At 37.7% G+C, this 19,528-nt stretch overlaps 1 protein-coding gene across 3 annotated transcripts in view; it reads left to right on the top strand.

The window, feature by feature from the left end:
- Positions 1-19,528, top strand: part of NAA35 (N(alpha)-acetyltransferase 35, NatC auxiliary subunit) — a 91,220-nt gene that overhangs the window by 26,609 nt on the left and 45,083 nt on the right. For all 3 annotated transcript variants that reach the window (XM_029920721.1, XM_029920724.1, XM_029920723.1), the window contains exons 7-11: positions 7,492-7,558; positions 7,638-7,681; positions 8,870-8,920; positions 9,549-9,632; positions 10,558-10,672. In XM_029920721.1, the coding sequence (XP_029776581.1) occupies positions 7,492-7,558; positions 7,638-7,681; positions 8,870-8,920; positions 9,549-9,632; positions 10,558-10,672 (361 nt within the window). The remainder of the gene's footprint in view (positions 1-7,491; positions 7,559-7,637; positions 7,682-8,869; positions 8,921-9,548; positions 9,633-10,557; positions 10,673-19,528) is intronic.

Below are 19,528 nucleotides of genomic sequence, written 5' to 3'. Positions count from 1 at the left end.
GTTGTTTATCATCTGTACTGTGTATTAGGTCCTGGACTTATTTACTGACTAGTTGCAAATATGTAATCTGAACATCTCTCCCATTCCCTCACTCTCTAGCCCCTGGTAGCCACCATTGTATTCTCTTTTACTCACCGTTTTACTAGCTTTTATAATTTTGGTTTACTTAGATTCCACTGGAAGAGATAACATATAGTATTTGTCTTTCTTTATCTGACTTATTCACTTGGCTTGGTATCCTCCAGGTCTGTCTGTGTTGTTGCATATGGCAGAATTTCCTTTTTTCCTGTGGCTGAGTATTATCCATTATATATACATACATACATACCACATCTCTATCCATTCATGCATTGGTGAACACTTAGGTTGTATACATGTCTTGGCTGTTGTGAATAATGCTGCAATAACTGGGAGCTGCATCCATCTCTTTGTTACTTGCTTTTTTTTTTTTTAATTTTTTTGGGGAAGGGTAGTTCTATTTTTATTTTTATTTTTTTTAGGAACTTCCATATTGCTCCCCATAGTTTACAATCCCACCAGCCGTGCACAGGGTTCCCTTTTCACCCCATCCTCACCAGTACTTGTCCTCTCTTGTCTTCTTGAGGATCACTCTTGTAGGTGTGAGCTGTCATTTCATTGTGGTATTTATTACTCATCTTCCTTCTCCCTGTGGCATATTTTTATTCAGCTGCTCCTGAGTACACTCTTCTCTTTCACTATCCCATGCTTATGCACAGTACACTCCTTCTGGCTCTTATGTCTTTTCTCCTTACCTATTTAGGGAAAAGTCCTATTTATCTTTAGGCTTGGATCCCACTTTTCTGAATTGCCCATACAGACTTCAGTTTTATTCTCTGCCTTTCTTAGCACATTCTTCTATTACAGCTGGTGTCTGCTTGCTGGCTTGCACGGAACCGTCTTATTTGGCACCTTGTATCCTGGTCTAGTTATTAATAGCATCCCCTTTGACTCTCAGTGGTGTGCCAGCTTGAATAATGAATGCATGTATGGTCCACCCATTCTGTCATTTTCTTTGAGCATGGATATAATGTTTGGAGGTAGGTCCTGCTTCATTTTATAAAACATGAAAATCTAAGACAGCTCAGGATGGTGGGACTGAAAGATTACTTTTGATATTCCTGTTACTTGGCATGATATAAGTGTATCACTTAAGTCACTGTAGTTGGAGTTTTCTCTTATTTGCTGCCAAATGTATTTCTGATACAAAAATAAACTATAAAATTTCTGGTTTGGGGTGCTTGGGTGGCTCAGTTGGTTAAATGTCATGATCATGGGGTTCAAGCCGCATGTCAAGGTCTGTGCTGACAGCTCAGAGCCTGGAGCCTGCTTCAGATTCTGTGTTCTCCCTCTCTCTCTGCTCTTCCCCTCCTCAAGCTCTGTCTGTCTTTCTCAAAAATAAACATTAAAAATTTTTTTTTTAAAGTTCTGGTTTGCCTGGTAAAGAGTAAATGCTGTTACCCATTTGGTGTGTATTTCTTCACATACTTTCTATAATATGTATACTATACTATATATGTATAATATGTATGTTTTATTTAACCTGATGAAATTATATAAACTGTTTGGAACTTTTTCCCACAGACAATGGAAAATAGATTTCTGTACCTACCAACACATGTAGGTAGAGAGCTACCTCATTGGTTTTTATTGGCTGCATAGCATCATGTTAGGAGTACAAGTTTTGAATAATTATTTGTGGCAGAAGTCATTAAAGGATGCTAAAACTAGTAAACAAAAGTGTAATGAGCACAGGATTTGTACCTAGCCTCCAGATATCTTCCCACAAGATATTTATTAGTTACAAAGGGGAATGAGTAGTTTACAGTGAAGAAACATGGCAGATAGCACCTTAGCTAAGTGGCCAGACTTAATATCACCAATAATAGGGCAAGTCAACATCATGTACCTCCAGATACAGTGCTCCATGAAGAACACAACATCACTTCTGTGGTATGCCTATCAAATGTGACATAAATTGGATTTAATCTTGGAGAAACAGGCAAACCCACATTGAAGAATGTACACAAAATAACTTTGGCCTGTACTGTTCCAGAATATCAGGGCAGGAAAGGTAAGGACAGAGGAAATGCTGCATATTAAAGAGACATGAATTTCCTAATTTGATCTTTGTAAGAGAATGATGATTGTTTTTAGAAAAATTGCACTGAAATATTTATTTAAGTTCATTTAATATTGAGGGAGACGATGGGCACGAGCAGGGGAGCCTGGGCAGAGAGAGGGAGAGAGAGAATTCCAAGTAGTCTCCACACTGTCAGCTCAGAGCCCAATGTGGGGCTCCAGCTTGTGAACTGTGAGATCATGACCTGAGCCAAAAGTCAGATGCATAACTGACTGAGCCATCCAAGTACCCCCTTCTTGAAGGATTTAGAGGTAAAGTGGTATCACAGGCAAGGACTTAGTCTCAAATGTTTAAGAAAAACAATCTAGAGAATCATAATGCAAATGTGGTAAAATGTTATCATTTGAAGACTATTGGGAAGGAATATAGGACTTTGTATTCTGAACTTTTTTCAAAATAAAAGTTTAAAAAGTACAGCCTGCAGGGATTGATACCACCTGTTTGTGTTCTTTCTCTGTCCTCTATACATTGTGTGGTACTTCTGTGCCTCAGTGTCCTCATTTATAAAATGTAGTTTTATTAGTCCCGACCTCAGAGTGTTACTGTGAGGGTTAATAAAGTTAATACAGTAAGTTTTTAGGAGAATGCCTAGCACATAGTAAGTACTTAATAATGTTAGCTATTATCATTGATATTCCATTGTAAATACAGTCAATTACAAGCCACTTACTGATGGATATTTGGGTTGTTTGAAGTCTTGGTCTGAATCATCTGTGACCATGTTTTACCCTTACTTGTAGCCCTAATGTGTTACTCAGTATCTGGTCTGTAGAAGATACTCAGATTTGGTTGAATGAATCAGGTTATTTCAGGAGCCTCTAAATGATTTTTTAAAGCAGTATTAAATTGTAATTGATATATTGTGATTGTTTTAGAAGGGATCGAAAACATTTTTACTTTATTAAACTATTACATTATTAGTACAATCAAGATTACTGGTTAGGTTGGAATCACATTTAGTACTGGCATTAGGTGTTCTGCTACAGTTAACGATTATAAATATTTTATTATTCTAAATCTCCTTGTGCTGCATTGTTTTAAATGCTGTGCTTTGTAGAACCCTGAATATCTGTGATAACTTTTGCAGCTATATCTTGGCAGTATTGTAAATATACTGTAAAGTACAGTAAAGAACATGGGGCTTTGTACCTGTCGAGGTATCTTAATTCTCTCACTGGATAACAGACTGTATAATGGCCATGATTGTATTTCGGCTATCTAGTCCATACCAGCCATCACTGTGTGCTCCTTGTTCAGAAATGAATAAGGGAGGAAAAACCTTTCCTTACTAATCTATACCTTTAAGATGTTGATTTCAAAAATACTACCCTTTGATCACTACCAGTCACTTTCTGGCTTCCCCTAATCCTGCTATCCTTCAGTTCCACAGAGGCCTCCAATTCCCAGATACTGCTCCTTTAGTTTTCTCTGTTGAGGCCTCATTTCTATGGTCCACTGGTGAAATCCTTCTTTTTCAGACACCACTAACTCCCTTGCCCTTCTCATCTCATCATAATGTGTCACTTACATGGCAAAGCCCCAGCCATCTGTCTACTCGCTGCTTGCACCCAAACAGCAGAAGGCTTCTAGAGAAAACCCACATCTGTGTGTCTATTCTCACTTTAATTTTAGGACTGCAAATCTCAGATGGGCACTCAGCACTAGAGACAGTCCTATCCTTCAACACTTCTGTGGTAAACTTGCTTTCATAGCCTCTCAGGGACTTCTCCACCTCTTTTATCTCTCAAGACCTCCATTGCCAACCCTCCTCAGTGTCTGCTTACTTTGTACTGTAATGAAATATTTGATGGAATCAGATGTAGGTAGAAGTACCTCATCTTCTCACGATCACATGCTAACCTCTGTTGGAACCCACATCATCTGCCTGTTGTCTTGTAAAAATACCAGTATCCCTGACAATCTAAGCTCAGCCTCCACTTGTGTTCTAGATTCTGTTCCCTCTTGCCTGCTGTAATCATTAACTCGTCTCTGTATTGCATTGTTAGTGTCTCTTTCCCTACTAGATTATTCTTATGGCATATGAACATGCTTTAAATATCAATCAGTTTAAAACAAAATACTACAGTTCCCTTGATCCCAAGACTCCTTATATATACAGTGTCATTTCTCTACTACCCTTTGCAAAAAACTCCTTGACTAAGCTATTAATGTTTACTTATTTTACTTTCTCCTTGTCTCTTCTCACCCTCTCCTATTGTACATTCTTTTCTACCACTGCACAGAAACTGGTCTTAACAAGGCCCTTAATGATCTCCATTTTGCTAAATGCATTGTTCCTACTCTGCAACTTTTGACATCATTTGACAGTTGACCTCTCTTTGGTCAGCTTCCTTCTCGTCTTGTTGATATAGATGTCTCTTGGATTTCTTTCTTCCTCATTGGTTGGTGCATATCTTGTGTTTGCTCCTCTAGAGGCTGACTCCTCCCGGGCTCCTCTGTCCCTTCTGCTTCAGCTGATGTCCTCTGGTTCTGTGCCACATACCAGTTCATGCTGATGAAGTCCAAATTTATGTCTGTAGTCCTGATTCCTCCCCTGACCTCCAGACTCACGCAAGTGCCTTCCTTAAATCTTCAGTTGGATAACTCAAGAAATTAGAAACTTAGCCAAAATCGTACTCCATTTCTGCCTTTAAACCTACTTCTCCGAAAGTCTGCCCCATCTCAGTAAATTGTGCTGTGTCATATACCACTTGCTCAGACCAGACACCTGAAAAAGATCCTTGATTATAATGTTTACCTCCTACCCCACATTGGTTTCATGTTGGCTGTACCTTTTCAATATATCCTGATTTCGGCAGCCTCGCACCACTTCCAGTTACAATCTCAATCTAAATCATCACCAGCTCCTGCTTGTGCTGTTGGGTAGTGTCCAGTAACCGGTTTCCCTGGTTTCCCTGTGATTTTTGTCCTTGTTAAATCTCCAGGCTTTCAGGAGTGATCGTTTAGTGGTAACATCTGTTTATGTAACTCTTCTGCTTCAGTTCTCCAGTGACTTAGATGAAGTTCTTGTTACTGAGGCTAATATTTATTACACAGACCTGCGGTATTCTATGACATAAATGCTTTTCCTTAGACGCCAGGATCCCTGTTGGAAAACATTGCATCAGTAGGGCTTACTGGTATGTTTTGTTTCGTCTTCACACTGTTGGCCTACTTAATTTTTTAAAAATTAGTAACACTTAAAAATTGGAGGATTTTATATTAAATTAGACTTTTGTTCGAAAAACACTAGGTGTGCCTTCATTACTCAGTAGGGTAAGTAGTGGCTGGCTTCCTATAGATGAAGTATGTGTTCTCCAGTTTGCCACAGTCTCCGCCAGTCCCTTAAGTATCTCATAGCCAACTTGATCTACTTGGGAATATAACCAGGAAAACGTAGCCAACTTGATCTACTTAGGAAGATGACCAGGAAAACCACCCCTGCCATACGGTAGGTCATCATTCACTTGACTGATTTATTTTGAACAGTACTTTGTGCCAAGTACAGTTCTAAGCCCTGAGATAAAGCAGTGAAGACACAAAGCCTTGATGTCACTGATCATGCAATCCTTCAGACAGATAGTGTGTCACTAAACACATACCTCTCGTCAGGTGCTGATAAGTTCTATGTAGAAGAGTAAAGCAGGGGCAGGGCATATAGAATGGCAGGGGATACAGTTTTCGAGAAAATGCACAGGGCGGACCTCTGTTTTGAGGTTAAACTAAAACAGTGAGTGAAGGGGCTTTGGAAATCTTAGGAAGAAACTAATTGTGGAGAGGGGTCAGCACATACAGAGGTCTTGAGAAAATGTATTAGATGTGTCTGAAGGATAAGGCCTGTGTGGCTGCAAGTCAGGGATGGTGGAGCGGAATGACAGGTATAAGGAAATGAAGTGGGAGAGGGAAGCGGGGTCACATGGTGATTGATGGAGGGCCTAAGTCCATGTGGGATTTTTGATTTTCTTATGAGGAGGGAAACAATTGAAAGGTTTTCAGTAGGAGATGAGGTGAAATGACTTATTTTAAAACAATCCCTTTGGCTTCTTGTGGTGAATAAATTATAGCAAGGACAAGCATGGAAGGTCCTGTGGAGGCAGTTGTGGAAGTGAGAGGGGGTGGTGCCGTCAGCAGAGACAGCTGTGAAAGCTGGGAGCTGCACTTAGATGAGAAATCGAAGTTTGCGCCTGTCAGCTGTTCTGATGGTGTGATGCATACAGGATGTGGGAAAATGAGAGGAATCGAGGTGAAGGTTTTCAGCCAGAGTAACTAGGGGTGGATCGAGGTGCCATTTAGCAATGTGTTAAGCACTAGGAGAGTTCCTTTTTAGACATGTAAAACGTGAGAATCCTGTTTGGTGGCCAAGTAGGGATAGGGGATAAACTTTACCTAGAGGATAAGCTCACAGCTCTGTAACACAACCTGATTTTTAAAAGACCCAATCCTGTGAGTCCTGTAATAACACTAACAGTTCTTTGAACCCAGGGACACTGTTGTGTGTTTCTGTTTGTTTGTTTTTCTGTTTGTAACATGTAGTACTTGATACGGATTACATGCTTACTGATACTTTAAGATTCCAGAAATTCTGCTATAGTTCTGACCCCTGCTGTAAATGCCTGTTATTCCATTGTATTAGACTTCTGTGTACATTTTAAGAACTCTAGCATGACAGAAACATTCCTTTAATAGAGCTTGTGACTTACTAGAATCAGCCAAATGATACTAAATTTGTAGTCTTCAGAGTGAGTCTAGCAAACTACTTAATTTGTTAATGTCTCAGCAGTGTTTTAAATAACTTTGCAGGCGGAAATCCATGTATGAACAATTTTTTCATTACAGTGGAGCTGAATGGAAATGTGCTTTTGGGACTCCTTTGAGTAATTTTGTTTGAGAAGGTTTAACCCTTATGGCCAAACAATGTATAAACAAGCATTTGATAATTTTTGATTTACAAGTCTTGTTTAAATCATAACAATCTTAGCATCAAGCAGTAATTAGTATGTATTACTGTTCACTTTTAAATGTGAGAATACTCTGTAAGTAGGAATTATTTTCTGATATTATAAGCATTAACCTTATTTTGCAGATGAACAGAGTAAATGCAAGCGTATTTAAGTTGCTTAAAGACAAATAATTAAAGGTGGAGACAGCATTAAAATGTGATGTTTTAAGGATACATTATAGGGGAAATGTGGATGTATAATGGCAGTATTTAGACAAGCAGGATGACATTTCATTACTGTGTTCATATTAGCAAATAGTGATATTGTAAGAGAAATACAATGAAAGATTTTGCTAGTACTCAAGGGCCTAATTTTTGCTTTCCTTTATAGGAAGATTTTCAGTCAATGACTTACGGATTTAAAATGGCTAACAGTGTGACAGACCTTCGAGTTACAGGTAAAACAGTTTACAAGATGATTCACCAGTTTTGTGTTTGGATTTGTTTCCTGTTTAAACTCACTGTCTCTCTTTCTAGGCATGCTAAAAGATGTGGAGGATGACATGCAAAGAAGAGTAAAGGTATATTCCATTTCTCTTTGCTTTGCTATAGGATTTTTGAATTTTTCTACATGTGAAGTTACCTTTAGCTAATTACAGCTAGTGGAGGGAGGACCACCATCTTCCTTTATATATGCTGTGCCTTTTTTACAATGAATTTGAAAGCAGCTTAAGAGTAGGAGTTTCTGTGAATTAATGTTCCTTTCAAGTATTGAAAATTTAACCTTTAATATTTTTTCAATTTATGCCAGTGTTTTAGAATTATACTCTACTATTTTAAGAATAGCATAATATTCTAGAGTAAGTTCCTCAAAGGTAAGGACTATCTAACTTTGTATCTTCAATAGCTAGTACAATGTGTGCAGCGCAGTAGAAGACCTGGCATCCCAAATCTGGTGGAAGTCTTCTGTGGATGATATCCTTGAGTCAGACGTGACGATTTTATTCTCACAGAGATTTAAAAAGGAAGAAAGTTCTGTTTCTGCTGTTTTCCTACACTTGTGTAACACAGCATGGTTGTCACAAATGATTTTCTGTTATTGCCTTAGTTGATATTTATAATTGTGCAGTGAATTAGGCAATAAATTACACACAATACCCTAGTTTTAGATGAGGAAAATACAGCTTAAAGGTCTTAAGTAAGCTCTCTGAGACTAATAAAGGCACGTCACCAGGAAGTGGCAGAGCGGGGCTAGAACCCTGATCTGTCAGATCTTCCCACGGTGCTGCCCTGCAGTTGTCAGAATGGTCGTATGTCACTCATGTGTTAATGAGAGGTTTTGCATTATTAGTGTAGAAAAATCAGTGTTTACGGTGTGACTTTATTTTTATGATGTGATTTTTATAAAGATTACTATTTTTTTCTAACAGGATTAGTTTTGAGAACATCAGGACTTTAAATTAACACATCGTTTTAAAAGGAAAGAAGTACCATGTGCCATTTACTTTTACTATTTCATTGTTTTGCTTTTGCCATTTTTTAATACCTTACTCTTCGATATGATTATTATAATTTGTATCAAAGTGAACTTTCTGTATATAGTATTAATAGGAAAATAAATAGTAGATACCACTTTTTTCTTCCAGATATTTAAAATCAGATTCCTGCATATACTCAATAAGTTAATTTAGTGCTTTACTTTCTGTATTTATAAGCTAGTATTTCTACAAGTTTGTGTTTATTTTAATTCACCTTTTTTAAAATTTTAGAGTACTCGAAGTCGACAAGGAGAAGAAAGAGATCCAGAAGTTGAACTAGAAGTAATTGAACTTATTTTCTGGTAGATAATATCAGAGAAGTCTACCTCTTAATGTTGTAGTTTTATGAACTGCATTATAATTTATGGAAGCCCTTTTTAAGGTATTTCTTTAAAAGTTGGACATTGCAAGGGATTTTATTGCCCTTGTATTTTTTTGATAGAATGAAATCATGTATTTGAAAGAGCTGCGTTATCAAAGCTCTTCAATATTCCTGTGAGGTAGGAAGAAAAATAATTTTTTTACAGATGACACACCAAAACTTGGTAAAACTCAAAACTGGATAGTATGAAAAGTTGCTGAACCTTTATCGAGGTCCTTAATTTTCTGATTCTGTCTAAAGCATCTTTTTATGAATCCTATTAAAAATGCCAATTCAGTTTTTGAGATATTAGTATAATTTTTGACTTAAGGAAAAATCCATCCCATTGATAAAGAAGCTTTATTTTATATTTGTTTCAGTAGAATAGGCTTTATGTTTTCTACAGCTCATTTTCAGGCATTTAAAAGTGAAAGTGTTTGCAATGCAGTAAGTTATTACCATTGAGATTTACGTTAAAATACTATATTCGAAAATGAAATTCCTTTGACAGACCTTGCATCTTTTAACTTCTAGTCCTTATTTTTTTAGCACCAACAATGTTTAGCAGTATTCAGCAGAGTGAAATTCACTCGCGTGTTACTGACAGTGCTCATAGCCTTTACTAAGAAAGAGGTAAGGGCATTTTACTATAATCTGTTTTGGTGGGGTTTGTCTTTTGCGGGGAGGGATGGAGCGCCTTATTGAAGCAGTTCTGAGACTTTTCCATCAAAACACTCCCAACCACACATATACAGCATTGAGCATTTGGTATATTTTCATCTGGTGATTATGTAAATAAATATGTAATACTAGAGTAGTCCTGATAACTTTCCCAAAAAGTCACATGAATTTACATTTTGCTCCAAAGCATATCCATGTCTGTTGTTGATATATAAAAATAATACTTCATATTGCTTATTAATGGATATAATAATAGAGGTTGAAATTGCTTGTGGGTAATCCTATTTTGTGAATTGAAATGGAGAAAGCAAAAATGGGAATTTTAGGTAGACATCTTTCATTCAGTTAAATAATTAGCTATTGGATCTGTGTAGAACCAAAAGTAAGCCCTAGATGGTGAGTACTTTTTCTTTGTGTGTATTTGCATTAACTGAAGTCAATTACAGACTAATTTGTAGATAATTAGAAAGTGGTGAGTAGAGAGCCAACCTTTACCATTGATCTAACTTCTGAGTCTGTTGTTTTTCTGGGTTTTTTTTCAAATTTCAGCTTAATGAATAGCATAGTAGAAATGTTGAAATTGTCCAGTTGCCTGCAACTCGATTTTTTTTCCTTTCTTTTTTTAAAATACAAGATGGACAGAATAAGCCAGCAGTGTTTCCTATTAGTTTTTAATGGCTCCTACAAGATACAGAAATGGGTAAAAAATTAATCTCTATCCTAACAGGATCTGAGCATTCTGTATTAAGTGAATAGATTCTGAAAACCAATGTCATTGCAACATTTAATTTCATTATTGTTTATAGGATTTTCCTATTTAATGTATATCTTTCAGTGAAAGAATATGTAAGAATGTTTTTGGTGATTTATTTGCTAGACCAGTGCCGTTGCAGAAGCTCAGAAAGCGATGGCTCAGGCAGCAGATCTTCTTTCTGCCATTCATAATTCATTGCATCATGGCATCCAGGCTCAGAACGATACTACAAAAGGAGGTAATTGTCTGTTTTACTCCTATTCTTTCTTTCTTAACACATCCAGATTGTATAGTTTGGTTCTAAAATTTTGTGTCAGATTGTTTGGAACATGGAATGTTTTACCCTATAGACTTGTATAAAATGTACTATAGAACTTGGACCATCTCCTGTATCTTACTATTTGGGTTCTGAATAGTTACCCTGTCTGGTGATCATTCTGTGATTGTCAGCAGTATATTCTTTTTTAATCACCTCTCCCCTTTACTCCTTTGAGAGATCATCACCTCGATTAGTGTTCCCTGAATACTTGGCCTAGATATGCCGTCTGCAGCCTCCTTGTGCTCATACAGGCCTGTTAGAATGTGTTTTTAGTACATAATATTATAGTTGCTTGCCTGTTTGTCTTTCCATGACAGTATTTTAGGCCAGGAACTGTCTTATTTGTGTATCTCTGAAGTGCTTGGCACATTGTTGACAGTAGATTTTATTTATGAAATATGTCTTAAAATGAAAAGAATAATGTATCTTTGTTGTAAAAGTTGCAGCTGAGTTAACGTTTTACATAATTTGTAGCAGAAGTGATTTTTCAAACTGACTATAACAAGATGATAATTATATTCTCCTAAATTCTATACTTTTAGTAGGTGAATTATATGGTATGTTAATTGTATCTACGTAGAATTGTGATTAAACGAAAATGGTGCAGGGGTGCCTGAGTGGCTCAGGTGGTTAAGCATCTGACACCATCTCAACTCAGGTCTTGATCTCAGGGTGATGAGTTCAAGCCCTGTGTTGGGCTGCATGCTGGGTGTGAAGCCCGCTTTAAAAAAAAAAAAAAAAAAAGAAAGAAAGAAAATGGAGTAATGTTTTCAGAGTTTGGGTGAGAGGATATATTCTAATCTTGAATCCTAGTTTCAGGATATCCTTTAATTGTGAAGAAAGATAATTGTAGGTAAAGTCTCGAGATTAATCTCCCGAAAGCTTTTTAACTTACCACTGGGGTATGTGCTCCCAATAAAAGGGACTAACGAGATTCTGGAAGATGGCAGAGTGGGAGGATCCTTATGTCCCCTCATTTCACAAATACACCTCATAACACCCACATCAGTGTTAGTAACCCAGAAGACGGCCTGAGGACCAGCGGAACAGACTCTCCATGGAGAGAAGAGGCCACATGGAAGAGGGTAGGAAGGATGGAGATGTGCTCAGGAGTTAAGTGGACCATCAGGGCTGTCTCTAGGAATGAGGAACACTGAGGATGCAGTGAGAGGAGAGCAGCAGACCCCACATCAGGCAACGGGGGCCTGTGCTGGGAAGATAAGTTCCCATCACATTTGACTTTGAAAACCAGAGGGGTTTAACTTCTTGTGTTCTTAGAATCACTGGGGCTTAACACCTGGAACTTTAAAAATCAACAAGCTCAGCTCTGAGCCAGAGGACAATAGGAAATAGAGACACTGCCCTTCAAGAGATAGCGCAGCAGCAGTTTGAAAAACATCTGAGGTATATGGGAACAGGATTTATTTGCTGATCTCTGAAGTGTGCTGCAGGAGAAGAGATCTTCAGGAGACTTCTGTAGGTACAAAAGAGCTGGTGGGTACCATTTCCCTCCCCGTCTGCCCAGCCTGGATAAACAGACCAGTGCAGCACACACACTCTCCACCTAACTTCCTAACAGCACCTCCCACGTCTGCGGTCTTCTGTGATCCTACCCTCTCCAGCACCCCCACAGCAGGAGTTTTCCAAAGCCACTCCATTCCCCTTCACAACAGACCAGCACAGATCTTGCTAGCACTGTATGCCTCTCCTTGCATTCACCTGCAGACCCACCCCTCTAACACATCTTCAGCAGGAGTCCGTGCAGAGTGGTGCCACAAGCATGGCAGTGTGCAAGAATCCCCAACAGGGATCAGCACCTCTCAGAGCGACTCCTGCCCTGGGAGGGGGAAAGATAACACACTGATCTGATTGTAGGCCTTGCCCACCAACAAAAGTTGCTCAGGGGAAGACAGGGAGAGTGGCCTGTAGTACTGTGTGACCATGGCTCTGCCATACGCCTGGGTCTGAATCACCTCAAACCCAAGGCAGTGGCAGAGTGGCCCATGAACAATACAGCCACCGAACTGTTCAGAACAAACGGGCAAAGAGAGCCATTGCAGATGACTGCACTGAAGACAAACACAGCTCAGCAACAATAGTAAGGTGCACACAACATCCAGACACTCTGAAGCACCAGGTTCTGATGTACAGAGGACGTTGTACTGCAGGGCACCATGGGATCTCTTCTTCATAAGGCTGCTACTGTCAAAAGCAGGAGACCTAGCTGACTTTCCTAAACATGGAAACACACACAGAGAGTTAGACACAATGAGAAGAGAGGAGCAGGTCCCAAATGGAAGAACAAGATAAAATCACAGCAAGAGACCTAAATGAAACTGAGGTGAGTAATATGCCTGATATGTCATTCAAAATGTAAAGATATTTGCCAGGTTTGAGAAGAGAGTGGGAAATCTAAATGAGATCCTCAATGTGGAGATAGAAAACAGAAAAGAACCCATCAGAGATGAAGCACTCAATAACTGAAATTAAAATACACTACAGGGGGCGCCTGGGTGGCTCACTTGGTTAAGCATCTGACTGTTCAGGTCAGGATCTCATGGTTCACAAGATCGGGCCCCACATTGGGGGCTAACATTCACATTATAGGGATCCAAGAAGGAGAAAAGAGGGCAGAAAAATTACTTGAAGAAATAATAATGGAAAACTTCCTGCATCTAAGGAAGAAAACAAATCCATCCAGGAAGTACAGAGAGTTCCCAACAAAATCAACCCAAGGAGTTCCATACTAAGATACATAGTAGTTAGGGCCACCTGGGTGGCTCAGTTGGTTAAGCGTCCAACTTCAGCTCAAGTTATGATCTCATGGTACATGAGTTCGAGCCCCATGTCAGGCTCTGTGTGTACAGCTCAGAGCCCAGAGCCCGCTTCAGATTCTGTGTCTCCCTCTCAGCCCTTCCCCCACTCATGCTCTGTCTCTCTCTGTCTCTTAAAAATAAATGTTAATAAATTTTTTTTTAAATACATAGTAGTTAAAATGGCAAAACAGGGATAAAGAGATTTTTAAAAGCAGCAAGACAGAAAACAGTTATATACAAGAGAAACCTGATAAGGCTATCAGCTGATTTTTTAGCAGAAACTTTGTAGGCCAAGGGAGTGACATGATATATTCAGTGTGCCAATAGAAAAGTCTATCCGACAAGATTGCCATTTAGTATAGAAGGAGAGATAAGAGTTTCCCAGACAAAAGTTAAAGGAATTTATAATCACTAAGCCAGCTCTATAAGAAATGTCACGAGGCACCTGGGTGGCTCAGTTGGTTAAGTGTACAACTTCAGCTCAAGTCATGATCTCATGGTTCATGGGTTCGAGCCCCGCATCTGGCTCTGTGCTGACCGTTCAGAGCCTGCTTCGGATTCTGTGTCTCCCTCTCTTTTTGCCCTCCCCTGTTCATGCTCCATTTCTTTCTGTCTCAATAATAAATAAACATCAAAAAAAATCACAGGGAACTCTTATGAGTGGAAAGGAAAGGCCATAAGCAGGCCTTAAGTGCATAAGTAGGAAGCACAAAAGCTGTAAAGTAGGTATATTTAGAAATCAGTCAAGGGATTCACAAAAGGATGTAAAGTATGACACTGTATACCTAAAACATGGGGGAAGAAGAGTAAAACTGTAGTGCTTTTAGAATGGGTTCAAACTTGGGGTGTGCTGGACTTGGTTTTAGCTCAGGTCATGATCTCTCAGTTCACGAGTTCAAGTTCCACATATGGCTTTGTGCTGACAGCATGGAGCCTGCCTTGGATCTTACCTCTCTCTCTCTCTCTCTCTCTCTGCCCTTCCCCTGCTTACTCGATTGCTCGCTCTCAAAATAAATAAACTGAAAAAATATATGTATTAGAACTGGTTCAAAGTCAAGCAACGATCAAATTAATATAGACTGCTATACAGGAAAGTTGTTATATATAAACATAATGGTAACCACAAATCAAACACTGGTAATAGATACACAAAAAATAAAGAGAAAGAAATCCAAGTATATCAAACTATTTCAAGAAATTAATAGAGGAAGGAAAGCTTCACTTAAGAAAGCCAACAGACCACAAGAGAAGAGAGCAAGAGAAGAACTACAAATCCAACCATAAAACAAATAACGATAAATACATACCTATCAATAGTTAGTTTGAATGTAAAAGGACTAGATGCACCAATCAAAAGATGTAGGGTAGTGGAATAGATTAAAGCATAAAGCAAGATTCATCTTTATGCTGCCTACAGGAGACTCATTTCAGACCTAAAAACACATGCATATTCAAAGTGAAGGGATGGAAAAGCATATATCAGGCAATTGGAAGGGAAAATAAAGCCAGGGTATAATAATACTTAAATCAGACAAAACAGACTTCAAAGCAAAGACTATGATGAAATGGAGGATACTACATAATCATAAAGGCAACAATCCCAACAAGAAGATACAACATTGTAAATATATATGCACCCCAAATGGGAGCACCCAGATATGTAGAGCAGCTGTTAACAAATATAAAAGGAACTAATCGCTAGTAATATAATAATAGTAGGAGATTTTAACACCCTACTTACTTCAATGGCTAGAACATCCAAGCAAAATCAACAAGAAACAATGACTTTGACACATTGGACCAGATGGATCTAATATATTGGGAACACTGCACCCTAAATCAGCAGAATGCACATTCTTTTCAGGGGTACATGGAACATTCTCCAGAATAGATCACACGTTAGGCCACAAAACAAGTCTCAAGAAATACAAAAAAGTTAAAGACATACCATGCATCTTTAACAACCACAATGCTATAAAACTTACAAATCGACCACAAAAAAAAAGTCTGGAAAGAACACAAATACATGGAGGTTAATAACGTACTACTAAACGATGAATGGGTCAACCAAGAAATCAAAGAGGAAATAAAAGAATACGTGGAGACAAAATGAAAACAATGGTTTGGGGTGCAACAGAAGCAATTCTGTGAGGGAAGTTTATAGCAATACAGACTTACCTCAAGAAGCAAGAAAAATCTCAAACAACCTAACTTTACATCTAAAGGAGCTAGAAAAAGAACAGGGGTGCCTGGGTGGCTCAGTTAAGCATCCAAGCATTGATCTAGGCTCAGGTCATGATCTGGTTTGTGAGATCAAGCCCTATGTCAGGCTCTGTGTTGAGAGAGTGGAGCCTGCTTAGGATTCTCTCTCTGCCCCTCTGTTCCATCTCAAAATCAATAAATACATTTCAAAAATAGAAAAAGAACAAAACCCCAAGAATAGATTAATGAAACCAGGAGCTGGTCCAAAGATCAACAAAACTGATAAACCATTAGATTCACCAAAAAGAAGAGAGAAAGAGAGAAAGGACTCCAAGTAAAAAAATGAAAGAGGTGAAATAAAAACCAACACTACAGAAATACAGAAGCCTATAGGAAAATGTTATGTAAAATTGTATGTCAACAGATTGGGACAATCTGGAAGAAATGGATACATTCCTGGAAACATATAAACTACTAAAACTGAAGCAGGAAGAAATAGAAAGTTTGAACAGACCAATTACCAGGAATGAAATTGAATCAGCAATCAAAAACCTCCCAACAAACAAAAGTTTGGGACCAGATGGCTTCACAGATGAAGTCTACCAAATATTTAAAGAAGAGTTAATACTACTTCTTGTCAAACTATTTTAAAATAGAAGAAGGAAAACATATAAATTCGTTTTATGAGGTGAGCACTAGCCTGATACAAAACCAGATTAAGAAACTACAATAAAGGAGAACTACAGGACAATATTTTTGATGAACATAAATGCAAAGTCTTCAACAAAATACTAGCAAACCACATTCAACAATACGTTAAAGAAATTGTTCACCATGATCAAGTGGAATTTATTCCTGAGATGCCAGGGTGGTTCAGTATATTTGCAAATCAGTCAACATGATGCATCACATCAACAAGAGAAAGGATAAAAATTATAGGATCATTTCAGTAGATGCAGAAAAAGCATTTGACAAAGTACAACATCCATTCATGATTTAAAAAAAAAACAAACCTTGAAAAAGTAGGTATATCTGACTATAATGAAGGTCATATATGGAAAAAGCATAGCCAACACACTCAGTGCTGAAAAATTGAGTTTTTTTTCCCTAGGATCAAGAACAAGACAATGATGTCCAGTCTCACTACTTTTATTCAACATAGTACTAAAAGTCATAGCCATAACCAGTCAGACAAGAAAAAAGAAAAGGCAAGCAAATTGATAAGGAAGAAGTAAAGCTTTTACTGTTTGCAGATGATATGATACTGTGTGTAGAAAACCCTAAAGATGCCACAAAAAAAACTAGTAGAACTGATAAATGAATTTGGTAAGATTGTAGGGTACAAAGTCAATACACAGACATCTGTTGCATTTCTATACACTAATAATGAAGTTGTAGGAAGAGAAATTAAGAAAACTATCCTATTTACAATTGTGTCAAAAATAATACCTAGGAATAAACTTAACCAAGGAGGTGACAGACTCTGAAAACTATATAAAGTGTTGAAAGAAATTGAAGATAACACAGATGGAAATTCTGCCCATGGGTTAAGAGAACAAATATTGTTAAAATATCCACAAAAGAATCTACAGATTTAACATAATCCCTGTGAAAATACCAACAGCATTTTTCACAGAACTAGAACAGGTAATCCTAAAATAGCCAAAGCAATCTTGAAAAAGAACAAAACTGGAAGTATGTGAATCCCAGATTTCAAGGTATACTACAAAGCTATAGTAATCAATGCCGTATGGTACTGGCACAAATATAGATCAGTGAAACAGAATAGAGAGCCCAGAAATAAACTCATTATATGGCAAATTAATCTTTGACAAGTGAAGACTATGCAATGGGAAAAAGACTCTCTTCAACAAATGGTGTTGGAAAAAGTGAACAGCTACACGTTAAAGAATGAATCTGGGCCATGTTATGTCATAAACAAAACATAAACTCAAAATGAGTTAAAAACTTAACCTGAAACCATAAAAATCCTAGAAGAAAGTACAGGCAGTAATTTCTCTGCCGTCAGCCATAGAAACATTTTTTTTTAGATAGCTCCCCTGAGGCAAAGGAAAGAAAAGCAAACATAAGCTATCAGGACTAAACTAAAATTAAAAGATTCTATACAGCAAGGGAAAGCAAACAAAATGACAGCTTTCTGAAAGGGAGAAGATATTTACAAATGACATATCTGATACAGAATTAGTATCCAAAATATATTAAAACTTTCTACAGTTCAACACCAGAAGCCCCAAATAATCCAATTTAAAAGTAGAAGTCAGAAACAGACATTTCTCCAAAGAAGACATACAGATGGCTAGTAGAGACTTGAAAAGATGCTCAGTGTCGTGTCACTCATTCTCAGGGAAATGCATATCAAAACTACAATGAGCTATCACCTCATATCTATGAGAATGGCTAATATCAACACAAGAAACCAGAGCTGGCAAGGATATAGAGAAGAATGAACTTCTGTGCACTGTTGGTAGCAATGCAAACTAGTACAGCCACTGTGGAAAGCAGTAGGGAAGTTCCTCAAGAAATTAAAAACAGAATTGCCATATAATCTAGTAATTCCACTACTGGGTATTTAGCTAAAGAAAAGGAAGACACTATTTCAGAAAGATATATGTACCCTGTGTTTATTGTAGTATTATTTACATTAGCCAACTATGGAAATAGCCTGGGTTTCCATTGATAGGTGAATAAAGTATATGACACACACATACACACACACAGAGGAATATTAGCCATAAAAAAAGAATGGACCTTGCCATTTGCAACAACATGGATGGATCTAGAGGGTATAATGGCTAAGTGGAGTCATAGTAGACATATACCATATTTCACTCATGTGAAATTTAAGAAATAAATGAACAAAGGAAAAAAGACAAAAATCAGACTCTTAAGTGTAGAGAACAAACCTGTGGATACTAGAGGAGAGGTCGGGGAGAGAGGATGGGTAAAATAGGTGAAGGAGATTGGAAATACACTTGTCATGATAAGCACTGCGTAATATGTAAAATTGTTGAGCACTATATAATGTGTCTGAAACTTAAGACTGTATGTTAATTTCACAGGAATTTAAAAAAACAACAGTGAGTACATCAAGAAATGGGAAAGCATGGAATTTTGGGAATACGAGAATCTAGCATGAGAGAATGATCAAGAAAATCCTCAGGGTAATTATGCAGTGATTTCACCAGATAGTAATTCAGCAGTGTATACACAGTGAAAAAGTTTAGGTTGGAGACCATCACAACGCTCTAGGGGAGATGTCTCAAATATAAGACTTCTTGTCACCAGTAAAAGTAATGCAGTCGCTCTTGTGTGTCAGAGAATTGGCCAGCGATTTGGGGTTGAAATGTTAACTATGTAGAAAGAAGACGCACATACAGTAAGCAATGATTAACCCAAAATAAATCTAAAAGCTAGTTATTTCCATGTTTGCAAAGTTTTCCATGACCTAGGTATAAGTATCATTTACATAATGTTGTACATGCCTGAATATTGATCATGATAAAATTATGATTTAACCATATTAGAGATGAACGGGCAGAAGTGTGTATATATGCATGTAATTTATACATGCTTGTAGTATACGTACATATCTCTGACTTCCTGAAGATGAAGGAGTAAGTCAGACATAATGTGTAAAACTGAAAAAATATGGAGTAGCATTTTAAGCCTGTTATTTGGTGATATGGCAGTAAATTACAAAAGAAATACCTAAGAGGAAGTGGAAGAGATTGCCTCA

Source organism: Suricata suricatta, chromosome 13 (assembly GCF_006229205.1).
Source record: "Suricata suricatta isolate VVHF042 chromosome 13, meerkat_22Aug2017_6uvM2_HiC, whole genome shotgun sequence".
NCBI lineage: Eukaryota > Metazoa > Chordata > Mammalia > Carnivora > Herpestidae > Suricata > Suricata suricatta.
Note: the sequence above shows the minus strand (reverse complement) of the source record. Positions and strands in the feature narration are given on the sequence as shown.